Source organism: Cheilinus undulatus, linkage group 5 (genome assembly GCF_018320785.1).
Source record: "Cheilinus undulatus linkage group 5, ASM1832078v1, whole genome shotgun sequence".
NCBI lineage: Eukaryota > Metazoa > Chordata > Actinopteri > Labriformes > Labridae > Cheilinus > Cheilinus undulatus.
Window position 1 is genome coordinate 22445840 of NC_054869.1, and position 12231 is coordinate 22458070.

At 37.4% G+C, this 12231-nt stretch overlaps 1 protein-coding gene across 2 annotated transcripts; it reads right to left on the bottom strand.

Annotated features, from left to right (window-relative positions):
• Positions 1 to 835: 835 nt before the first annotated feature.
• slc2a11b (solute carrier family 2 member 11b) lies at positions 836 to 10804 on the bottom strand. 2 transcript variants are annotated; one of them, XM_041788095.1, is made up of 13 exons: positions 10673 to 10804; positions 8593 to 8789; positions 8399 to 8497; positions 7908 to 8068; positions 7702 to 7826; positions 7428 to 7557; positions 7196 to 7344; positions 6719 to 6906; positions 6499 to 6609; positions 5979 to 6080; positions 1491 to 1566; positions 1261 to 1388; positions 836 to 1165 (listed from the first exon to the last, which is right to left on the bottom strand). In XM_041788095.1, the coding sequence occupies exons 2-13, from the start codon at positions 8662 to 8664 to the stop codon at positions 971 to 973; spliced, it is 1536 nt and encodes a 511-aa protein (XP_041644029.1). In that variant the 5' UTR covers positions 8665 to 8789; positions 10673 to 10804; the 3' UTR covers positions 836 to 970. The 2 variants fall into 2 exon arrangements, with proteins under 2 accessions (XP_041644029.1, XP_041644030.1); XM_041788096.1 differs by lacking the exon at positions 8593 to 8789 and having other exon boundaries at positions 10673 to 10777.
• Between the last annotated feature and the right edge of the window lie 1427 nt (positions 10805 to 12231).

A 12231-nucleotide genomic window follows, 5' to 3' on the forward strand; every position in this document is an offset into this window, starting at 1 on the left:
AACTTCAGACTAAACCTGTCACATTTCTATAAAAAAAAAGTCTGTCATACAAAAGAAATTAAATCAAGGATTAGTGACACATAAGGACGAACAGCATTCCTGAAGGAAATAAAAGACTGGATGCTGCTTTACTCTAATTCACCAGTATCTGAATGTGAATGTATGTGCTCATTTGCCTCTCAAATGTAAACATAATTTGAACGTTTGCTTGATTGGCAAGATAAATAGTTTTTGGCACAAAAAGTGAATGCATTTGATTCCAATTCGTTTATGGCTTGCATAACTCATTTAAAAGTTAGGTGGAAGCTTACTTTATGAGCTGGGAATTTGAGCCAAACACTTGAGAGCAGCACTCAGCAGGATTACTTTAATGAAGTTGCCCTTTGCCTGTTATTTTTCTGAGGGAAATAAGGTTCATTAAACAAATATTTAAGGGACAGGTTTTCTGTTTCTACCCAAACAGCCTTAATGAGTGCGTTTGATCTGGAGGGTTGTTAATTTGACATGAGTTCAGACTTAAATAGTTACCGTTAGCTCCTGTAAGCAAACTGCTGCCCTTTCATTTATCTCTGTAATATTTTGGTTGTTCAATAAATATTGAATGCAGGACTCAACACTTGTAATACTATGTTTTCTTCTTGCAACCCTCTGGATAGAGAAGTCTGCATGGGACATGTAAACGGGTTTTTATCAAAGACAGAACCATCCTTTATGAAAGTTGTACAAACCAACATTTATTTTCATGAAAATATTACAGATTAAGATGAATTAAATGTAAATCCATGTGTGACTTAACAAAACCTAATCATTACTGAAACAGTACACCAAAGTTCAAGCAAGGTCCATAACTTAAAGCACCTTTATTATCATGCTACATGTTCTAAAGTATATTACTGGTCTTTGTGATACAAGTAAACTCTATATAAAGATAAAAATATTAATGTATGACCCCTGAGTCACAGCTTGTACTTCAAATAGAAGTTGATAACAAAACTGCTCCTGCTCCATCCATTCCATTCGCCTTCTTGTGGTTGTTGGACTGGAATGCGGTCTCGATTTCAAGGAATGTTTTGTTTTTGGTTTCAGGAACAACCAGGCAAATGTAAGTGGCCACTGAGGCACTGATGACCAAGAACACGAGGAAACAGTACTGCTTAAGTCCGATCTGCGAAAATTGAACAAAACACAAGTCAATACACCTCTCAAAGATTTGTGCCCCCATCAAACCACGCCTGGTTGTGATAAAATATCTGTATTTACCACAATAAAAGGGAAGGCCAAGCCAATGAAGAAGAAGCTGAACCAGTTGAGTGACCCTGAGATAATATATGCAGCAGGGCGTGTGCTTTGTGTAAACAGTTCAGCGGTCAAGATGTTTGTCACACCACCTTCATGGAATAAGAGACAACAAAAGACATCCCTGTTTTAACCATCATGCCATGAAGTAGTCACTGAAACTATATGTGGAGGTGACTGATTCAGAAACTTACCTGGTCCTAGACCAAAACTCAAAATAAAAGCAAACACACACGCCATACTCAAGTATGGAACGATTGGGTTGGCCTCCTGTGAGAAGGAAACAAATGAAAGCACAAGTGTTATCTAGTGTCATGTGTTTGAAAATTGCATGTCTTATTTGTTTAAACTGTAGTAAATCAAGAAGTCCCCAGTGATAGAAAAAATACATCCCAGATTGATAAAGAATACAAGATGAACTGGACAAGATCAAGCTAATCAGTTTTACTTTTCACAGTGTTCAATTCGAGCTTTGAACTTTGAAAGAGGGAAACTGATGTAAGATTCCAAAATCTTTCCATGGCCAGGGTGCAGGATACAAAAATGTTGCTCCAAAATGTTTACCATGGCTCCAGGGAACCTGGTGGAGACGTCTCTACAGTGTAAAACCATAACAAATATTGGTGAGTGATAGGAAAATGAAGGGAGTTTAGCATGGGTCAGAACATAAAATTTGCTGCTGCCTCTCAGTCTTAACAAAGACCAGGAAACCAGCACAAAAAGTTTACTGTGGCCAAAAGAGGTAGCACAACAGGGATAATATGATCAGAACTTGGCCTGTGAGTTTTCTTGGCTGCTTAATGAAGACATACCCTGTTTCTGTTGTAGAAACTAGGCCAACCTTTGGTTTCCTCAACAGATTCTTCCTCTGAAAGATAACATGCCATTGCCAAATACTTAAAGGGCAATATTGTTTCACTGGATTCCCCTCTTGTGGATTGAATACCATCATGAGATATTGTAAAGCAGTCTCTGGAAGAGATCAAAAATTGAACTCAAGCTAATGAATAGACTATTGTATCATCTGCATTAAGATGCACTTTAGATTCAAGCACGTCCCTCCAAATGTTTATTTAACCCAATGAGCTCTATGAAGTCTGACTTGTGACTGTCTGTATGCACATGGGATCTGAAAAGGTCCTGAACTCTTGACAGCCTCGTCAGCCCAACTGACATATTGAGTCCGTAGATCAACAGCCAACAGAATCAGTGCCTTAAAATGAAAAAAAAAAACTAAACAGCCGAATTAAAACGGGGTTGACGTTTTTCCCAAAAGTTTGTTGCAAAAAAAACAACCTTTTACAGCAGACAGTTGACTTACAAATTCTTGGCACAAGTGAAAGTTTGGACAAAAAGTAGTAGTAGTTGTGTAAAAGCCCCCTCACCCCTCAGTAAGGGGAGAACATCAGCTGCCTTCCTGGATAAAGAATCCAATATGAGCAAAAGGCTTAGCGATGAAAATCAGCTGAAAGCTCTTAAAGTATCAAGACTTCTTTGTTAGATAGTTTCTCTATGTACAAATGGTACATTTTTAAATAAAAAATCCTGTTGCTCAAAAAGAAATACCCTCTTCTTTATTCCCACTTATGTTAATAATCAGTGCTCAGTTGTCCCTCTCAATTAAACAGGATGCTCTAAACAGAACTGTAAATGTTGTGTAAGAAATTTGAATCAGTGAAACTGAGAAGGTTTGAAGATTACTTGAGTGGTAAATGCAATGTGTCCAAGTTGATGGTCTCCTTTGTAGTTTCCTAAATATATAAAATAGTGTCCCACAAGGGTCACCAGCGGTTCATCTTTCTTTAATTATCTATAAATAGTTAATGTAGAAATGTTACTGATGCAGAGTTTTATTTTTAGGCTGATGAACAAAGACACAAGTATTACAGTATCCACTATCAGCTTCATCTAAAGGTCCAACTTACAAACCATATCACTCTGAAAACTAACGACCCTAAAATCCTTAAGAATGATCGGCTATCTGTGTTGTCAGCCATGAAGGGAAAATTATAATTTAGATGGTTTTAACGCATATTCAGCTACTAAGCATATATTAACCTAAACTGGATGGGTTATACCAACTTTATTACACTAAAGGTAAGATTGATGAAAGTGGCCCAGTCATCATTTTCAGTATGTGGCCCTCAGTTGAAAAAACTGGGCACATAATTAGCCTGACTAAACAGTGAAACGCAGAATTTTTCCTTGAACCATCAGATGATTGATGAATTTGTCCCAACATTACAATATTGTCATTTCTTTTGCTAGAAGCCAGAAATTTCTGCTTAATCAGAATACTGTCTAATCAAAAAAGAAATTATGAAGGAAATGCAATTAGGTTTCTTCTACAATAATGAATGCTGTTTCTCCTCTGCAACAATATTTGTAACTGACTATTCCTTTACTTAATGTCAGAGTACCACACAGTGTTGTCATTTGTCTGTTTTGTTTCCAGGTCACAATGTCACTTATGAGAAGGTGGGTTTGTCTTTCTTATGCAACATCAGTAAATCTTGTTTATAAAGCCTTGTGGCATGACCTTATTTTTGGTCACTACTGACTCCTAAATTCTCAGAAACCTTCAGCTCTTTGGGGCACATCATGTACGAAATTTTATGAATTCATTCTGCCATTGGTAAAAGTGCTTCTAATGTTTTGTTTCTCATTTTGGTTTTAGCCACAGGGCCATCAAAAACTAGAGCATCTTCTTTTCTCAAAGATTGCAAAACCAGGATAAAGGAACCATTATCTAACTTTGCTGGGCAATGGTAATCTTAGTGACTGTTCTAAGTTTTGTTTGCTGTTGTTCTTTATGTTAAATGTATCATGCCTCTGCACCGGTTATAGCTGAGGCCTAAATTGTTTTATTTTTAGGTTGTCTGTCAGTCTGTCCATATGGCTTTACATTCATTCACAAGTCTTGTGAACCTTAATTTTTAAAAACCTTTGGACAGCCTTTCTTCACACTTAGGGATTCACTGATTATCAGCCGATAGTTGGTATGCGGCTGATTATTTGTATCACTGATTGACGACAAAATCCGATTATTAAAAACTGCAATACTTTGGGTCTGCTGCCGGTGTGTTGGCTCTGCTTTCACTCTCCACAGTCCAAATCTTGACCTATTTATATTTAAATTTAAAATTTATAATTCATTAGTACAATATGTTTTACTGAAATGCAATTTTTCTTTTGTTACAGTTAGTATATTTTGTGTCATAATCATAATAAATTGAAAATCTACATTACTACTGGTTAATACAAACATGTAATTTGTGTACATTTTTCCTAGATAAAAACTCATCTTAATTGCTGTCGTACACATTCATATGTAGGCTAGTTTTTTTCTTTTTAAAGATTTATTTTTGGGCTTTTTGTGCCCTTAGAAATGATTCATTTTACTGTAAATTCGTATCATTTCCGAATATTGGTTATTGGTCTCATAACCTACGTATAATCTTATCAATATCAGCCCAGACAAAAATGTCCACTCTGACTCAAGGGTGATCTGATTGGACTTTGGAGGTCATAGGTCAAAGGTCAGGATCATTTGGTCTCATTTTCTTCCCCTGCTTATCAGATTTTTTACTTATCATACTACCACAAGAACTATCCCTTCTTTAGTACGCTCCACTGTACTTTCACTGTCCAGCAACAACATGTCTTATGGAGGCACATACACTGAAAAATGAAAATTGTGGACCTACTTAGAAAAATGCTTTGATTTGTTGCTATCAACTGAATTAAGTTTACTGAACTCAAGTAACTAAGGTGAAGCTAAAGTTAACTTAATGCAGCGTGTTAGCTTGAGTTGAATAAGCTTAACTGAGTTGCTAGTGCTGTGCCTCACAGCAAAAAGGTTCCTGGTTGGCTTCCTGGTCAGGGCCTTTCTGTGGGGGGGTTGCATGTTCTCCCCATACATGCAACCCAGGGTATACCCTGCCTCTGGCCCTATGACAGCTAATAGGCTCCCCCAGTGGGATAAGTGGTGTAGAAAACGGATGGAAGGATGGGAACGATGAAGTTGCTTGAAACAAGTTGAAGCAATGTTTTTAGGTAGGGCCACAGTTTTCTTTATTCAGTGTAGCCGTTCTACTCTCACTAGCCTTGGACTCCAGTGTAAAAGAGATTTCAGTATTAATGGGAATACTCCCAGAAAAATAAACATTGAAATGAAAAAGTATGTATTATATCCTATCCTATACATATTCTCTAACAGATTTCACATCCAACCCAAATATTTATGATGTATACAAGGCGGTGTATACATCTTTTTCCTGTGCATCATTTAGCATGAAATTGTATCCACTAATGAAAAGCAAGCCTGGATTTTCCCTCACAGCCATAATAAACCTCACACAACAGTTAATAATCACCATTTGACAATATGCATGTGTTTTGGTTCGGTCTCAGTAGCTTCTTCTTCAACACAATAGACCTGAGCTTGCTCACATTGCAGTCCTTCCATGCACATTATTTCATTCACCACTCTCCTGGCTGGAAAGCCTAATCTCCTTACATGGACTAAACTCTGCAGATTTGTTTTTATCTTTGAGTTTTGCACTAGAGAAGCATTACTTCGTTTCCTTATTCTAACACTCAGTGTTTTAATGCTATTAGAGGCAGAGGAAGTATTACAAAACAGTGATTTATATATGTGTTGAGTCAGTATTTTCTTTTACCTGAAAAGTGAGTGTAAGTGTGATCAAAACGCAGCAGACACTCATCAGTGTGTATCCTCCTGCGATGAGCACTTTCCTTCCCAGACGGTCAATGAGCAGACCCTGTGAGACACACAGCATGTCACAAGATCAAGATGACTCCTCGGGTAAATACTTTCTTTGAATGATATTCTGGCCTTTCATGGTCATGTTCTCATTTGATTCAGTCAAATACTCCTAGACAATTTTTTTCTTTTTACATTTATTACATTCAATATATAAAAGGCTATATAGCTGCTCTGATTTCTTAATATAGACTTCTGCATGGACAACTGAGTTATATTTAATATGTTTCGTAACTTCAGGAGGGTTACAAACTTTTATCAAAAGCCTGAGGCTTTCATCAGAAATCCACTATGATGGATTTAAGCCTTATTTTTGTGCACCTATCCCTACTTATATTTTTCCTACAGCATCAAGAAAAACAGAAAGAGGCTGACAGAAGGAATGCACACCCAAGAAAATGTGAAATTAAACTTACACATGTTAAAGCCGTGACACACTCACAAGCACCAGTGCCAATGGTCACATATGGTATCTTCTCAGCAGGGATACCAGCTTGTTTGAACAAGTAATCTGCATAAAAATAAATCTACAGGAAAAACAGGTAAGCAGACCAAACTACAAATATAACAAATCTTTCAACGTTCTGACTCTGAGGAAGTGAAAAAATCACAACAGCGATGCCACCGTTTACATACAGCATTGATGCCGTTCAGCTGCTGTGCAGCGTTGAGCAGCAAGATGGTGAGAAGCTGCCAGCGAATAGTACGATCAGTGAAGAGCTCCCAGGGTTTCTTTGCTTTGAAACCTACAAAATTATTTCTCTCTTTCTCTATTTCTTCCAATTCACCAATACAGCCAACTCCTCCGTGCAGCTGCTTCAGAGCTGCAGAAAGAAGAGCACATGACTCACTTGTTAATTGTAGATTTTTTTCTGCATTCTACATTCATTTAATCTGATTGTAGCAGAGGGTCTGTTTTTTTCGTATAAAACCATCAGAAGGTTTAAAGCATCAAATCTGTTTCTTTTCACATAACCAGACTGTGAGCCCATGTGTGAATCACATGAATGACTTTCTATTGAGCCGGGACGAAAAGGCTCCACAAATGTTCAAACAAACTGATGCTGTATCAAATCAAAATATTACAGAAAAAAGAAGCAAGTAACAATTTACCTTTCTTACACCTGGCATCATCTCCTTTGTCGATGAACAGGTAGCGTGGGCTCTCTGGGAACCAGGGCAGAAACAGGAGCTGCATGATGGCAGGAACACACGTGGTAGCAAGCAGGAGATGCCAATGCTCTTCTCTGCCCAGGAGCTCTCTGTCAAATCAAACTGAGATGTTGAATCTTGCTAAAACAGATTATGAGGTAAGATATATACTGTATATGTTTACAGAATTTACTTGAGGCCAATCACTTGTCCTGTCAAAATCCCACCAGTGATGAAAATAGAAGTCCCAGTTCCCATCGCACCACGGAGAGAAGTTGGAGCTATTTCCCCCAAATACAGAGGTTGGACACAAAGTCCAATTCCTTTATGAAAAATACAACACAAATAAATGTTGCTCATTTAATCAATATTTAATAAGATGATATTTTATAATGAAATATATAATTAAAGTTGTATTTTATTGCAATGCAGGGATACATTCTTAATACACAGTAATAGTAATTCACCTGCGTTTATTCCACAGAAAAGACGTCCAACAATGAGTAACTCAAAGTATCCCAAAGGGTAACTCAGACCCATCAGCAGAGCAGCCACTAATGCAAATATATTATTGGACAACAGTGCCCCTTTCCTAGACAAAAAATACAACACAGCCTTGTTACTTAAATAACAAAGAAGAAAAAAAAAGAGTTAAGTCTTATTCGGTCCATACCTCCCCAATATCATAGACATGGTCCCACCGATTGTTACTCCAATAAGTCCTCCTACTGTGAACATAGACACAATTGTGGACCACAGCAGGGTGAGAACATGGTCAGAGATGGCTGATTGGTACCGTTCACTCCAGGTTTGGTTGATGAAATTATGAACATACTGGAGAGAAAAAGAAAAAACAACAATCAAACCCAGCAGGTAAAATCAAAATGATGGAACCTGATCAAAAATGTAAAAAAACAAAAAACAAAAAAAACACAAGTATTCCTCAATGAATCATTCTTTATTTGTACAGTATAACATCAATCATATCCAATGTTATCTTAAAACAGCTATAAACTATTCCTACAAAGTTGATAAGTAGTGTGTATTTTGGATATTTGTCATTAATGTACTGCATCTTCAGACGAGACACACACTGTCCACAAACACTATAAAGTTAATTCATACTGAATCACAGTGTTGTAGATCTCATAATGATGCTCTTACCATTGTAGGTGCACTGATGACAGATACATTGTATCCATACTGAAATGTTCCCCCAATACAAGCCGCACATACAGCCAGTAGAAGTGATTTGTTTGGAAACTGCAATAAAAAACAGAAACAGATACACAGAAAATCTGCATACATTAAACAGAAAAAGAGCTGCACCCCATCTTGCTTCATCGTAATCTACATACCGTTGGTTGCTTTGATTCTTTGATGCCTTTAATAAGCAGCGGTTGGTACTCGTCCATAAATTCTTTAGGCATTTTGAAGCTGATGTTTTGCTCAGAGTATGGTCCAATAAAGTTTGTGCACAGAGGCAAGTCTTTCCTTCATGTAAAGAGTTTGCTCTCAAGTGGAAACTTGAGTCTGACGAGATGCCAAGTTTATCCTGAGGATGATACAATTGATCTGTTGTCATAGAGTGACCGCGTGGTGGAGAGAATTGGCTGTACCGTGCAAACTATGATTTCATGGCATCGGATCTGAATCAAATCGCCAGATTCGGCTGGGTTGTGTTGCTCTGAGTGAATAGAAGGGGGATGTACTACAGCCAGGAGCGTCAGACTGGGCAAAGGGGGGGCATATAAAGCCCTCACGTGAGAAGGAGTTCGAATGGAAATAGATGGGAGGAAGCTCTCATTCTGTATCCATATGTACAGGACCCTGAGTTTTGTGCCACGCCCCTGACTGCAGCAATCCAAGCACATGGTGCTGTGCCAAATTCAAAGGTCAGAAGACTGGAAATTTGTGAATGAATAGCTGTGTAGTGATGAGTACATTAAAAGCCTCACAAACAGCTGCGAAGGAGGTGGATAGTTAGGAAGCGGACTGCTGGGAGATAAACTGCAGACAATAGGCTCACTGAGAAACAGCAAGCATTTAATGCTTTATGTTTTAATGTCTTTTTCTCAGTGACAGAAACGTCAGTGAGCTCTAAAACAGGCCTGTAATAAGTTAGTTGCAGAAAATAAAAGGTAAATATCTAGACTGAATGAAAGAACTCATCTGAGTTCTTCTGTGTTTAAAGTTAACAAGAGCAGGCATCAGAGTGATGTTTAACATCTGTGGCAAACAAAATCTGCCTGAATATATGGTGTAAAAGGGTTATTGAGAGAAATGGTTCTCAACCTGAGGGTTGAGTCCCCCTTTGGAGGTCCTAAGACAACGAGAGTGAGTCACTGGATGCCTTACAAAGAATATTTAAAGATTATTTCAAATAGTATATTTTACCCATTTTATGAAAAAAAATATGCAAAAAACTAATAAATGCAAAAAAAAACAAACCTGTTCTTTTAGTGAGATTTATGTTCTGATTAAAGTCATGTTTGAAAAATCCTTAAAATGTAAGTCTGCACATGACTATTTCTGAATGAGCATGCCTGTGCTCAACTATACTTCAACCACCCTCTGGTATAGTGGGGGGCCCCGTTCTCTGGCACCCATATTTTGGGAGTGTCAGGCTGAAAAGTTTGAGAACCCCTGCAATAGAGTTAGCAGAGATAGAAAAATGATTATGTCACCATTATGATTTCCTTGTCCTTTATCTTCATTAATGACAGGTATCAAGGACTTTAGAGATTCCAAATATTGCCTTAAGTTTAATAAATAAGCCATACAAATAGTTCACAAAGCCATTCATAATATAAGAATCATAATTTATAAATATTTATAATCTTATTATTAAAATCCTAAAGATCAACACACGAAATTAAAAAAACCTTGGTAACACAAAACTTCCTCCTGTTAAAGGCTTTCAACTATCCAATAAGCAGGAACATTCCTGATCTGTTTATCAGTTTTATAAATAATTTATAAATAACCATGAATAACTCCTTTACAAAGAGTGCCTCATAAACAGTAGAAGCAGTAGTAGATGTAGTAGGAATAGTAGTAGTAGGCCCAGTCACAATCTATGACCACATTTGAATATGTTTACCTTGTCTTCTTCACTTTGACTTGTCCAATGAAAGCTTACATTTACTTAAAGGAATCATCCTCCAATAATTAGAAGTAAAAAATAAAAACAAAAATAGCTGTTGCGTAAACTTCTGATTTCCAGGTCAAACCTCACCCAACTGCCCTTACATGGTCTTGTCGCAGGCTGTGCCAATGATCAAATGATTATGCATATGTGCAAATACATTCATATTCATATCAATTTGGCTTCAGGTCAAATATGAATCACGTGGAAAGCACACATTTGAATCTAAGCCTTCTCAGGCGCTAAATGGTTATTAAGAAATGAGCTCCAGTGGGTTGATTCTTACTCACCACTTTCTCTAACTCTGACTCTCCATCTCCATCTCCATCGTTGATTCTCATTTTGGGTGGAAAATAAAGTAGGGATGATCAACAGATAACGATGTTCCACTTTGGTCTCTACCCTTAGAAAATGAACCCCTGTTGTCAGGTGCAGCATATGATCTCAGGAGAGGCGGGGGCATCTGACTCATTAACTTCTCAAACACATTCCTAGCCCCTGGGTGGCCGGATGAAAGGAATGCTGAGTCAAATTCACAAATAATAATGTCCCTTTTAAAGTCAAAGTGATATCTAGTAAGAGCAGTCTTAAGTATTTGTATCATTTTGAGATAACTTTTCCCCACAAACTCATAATAATCATATTAAAATAATCTCCATGATCCACTTTGAGACGTTAACACTTTTCTCCATTCAGCCTCAGCAGAGAGAATCATACAACTGCAGTGCAAGTTTATTTTTTCAAGTATAAAAGATGAGTGTCAGATATATGAGTGATTATGAAAAAGGACAAGTCTGGCAATGTTTTGAAATGTGCATACGTGTTGCTCTACACTTCTTCAACTGTATGTGAAGTCTGTGAGCCTCCTTAACATCAGTTACATCAACACTTACGTTACAAGCTGACGAAATCTAGGTCACTGGTATAACTATTTTTTTCTACATTTTACATAATAGGTACAGTAGATTGCTGACAATATTGGCCCATAAGCTCTGTGAGGCTTTTCAAAGGCATGCTGCTCTGCACGAGTTGAGAATTTTACAGCCATAAACTTTTAATCCTGCATCAGCTTCTGAGAATTTGTGAACAGTGGGAATTTGAGCCTTAAAGTGAAAATACTCCTTGCACATTGAAATAAAACATGCCATTTTCTCATAATGAGAGTCCCTGTTAGATGTGCAAGCAGAAGACAGTGTGAAATTATTGTGCCAACCTCAGACAGTAGACAAGGGAAACACTCATGTGATGGGTGTTTTGGCAATCTAGCAACACATGAGATTCAAGGCTGGAAGGTTTTTCCAAAGTAAAATCTATGTCAGCGGAATATGTTACATAACATGTTTGAGCTACCATATTCAGTAACAGTCAGATGTTTGTGTGCATGCTTGTTTTATATGGTACAGTGCCTATAAAAAAGGATTCACCCCCTTGGATGTTTAACCCTTTTTTTGATTTTATAAATCAGTCATGGTCAGTACAATTTGCCTTTTCTGACAAAAAAAAAATACAAAAAACTTATTTGATGTCAAAGTGAAAACAAATTTCTTGAAGAAATGTCAAGTAAATAAAAATATATTGTATAAATCTCCACTTACAATTTACCAAAAGGCATGTAGGAGACTCTGTAGTCAATTGTAGGAAAGTTTTTTGGTCTGATGACACCAAAATTGTGCTTTTTTTTTTGCCATCAGACAAGACGCTATGTTTGGCAGACACCAAATACTGCACATCACCACAAACACAACATCCCCACTGTGAAGCATGGTGATGGCAGCATGTTTGGTGCAATTCTTTCTCCTGCTTTTCCTCCTCATATTTCCTGTCTCACTTAAGTTATGCTGTCTAAATC

Excerpts from the sequence above, each read along its gene's own strand:
- slc2a11b (XM_041788095.1), bottom strand. The coding sequence starts at position 8,664 with ATGCCTAAAGAATTTATGGACGAGTACCAACCGCTGCTTATTAAAGGC. Across the intron at positions 7,558-7,701 it reads TTTCTGTGGAATAAACGCAG|GAATTGGACTTTGTGTCCAA; the intron begins GTGAATTACTAT and ends TTTTTCATAAAG. Across the intron at positions 1,389-1,490 it reads GAGTTTTGGTCTAGGACCAG|GTGGTGTGACAAACATCTTG; the intron begins GTAAGTTTCTGA and ends TATTCCATGAAG.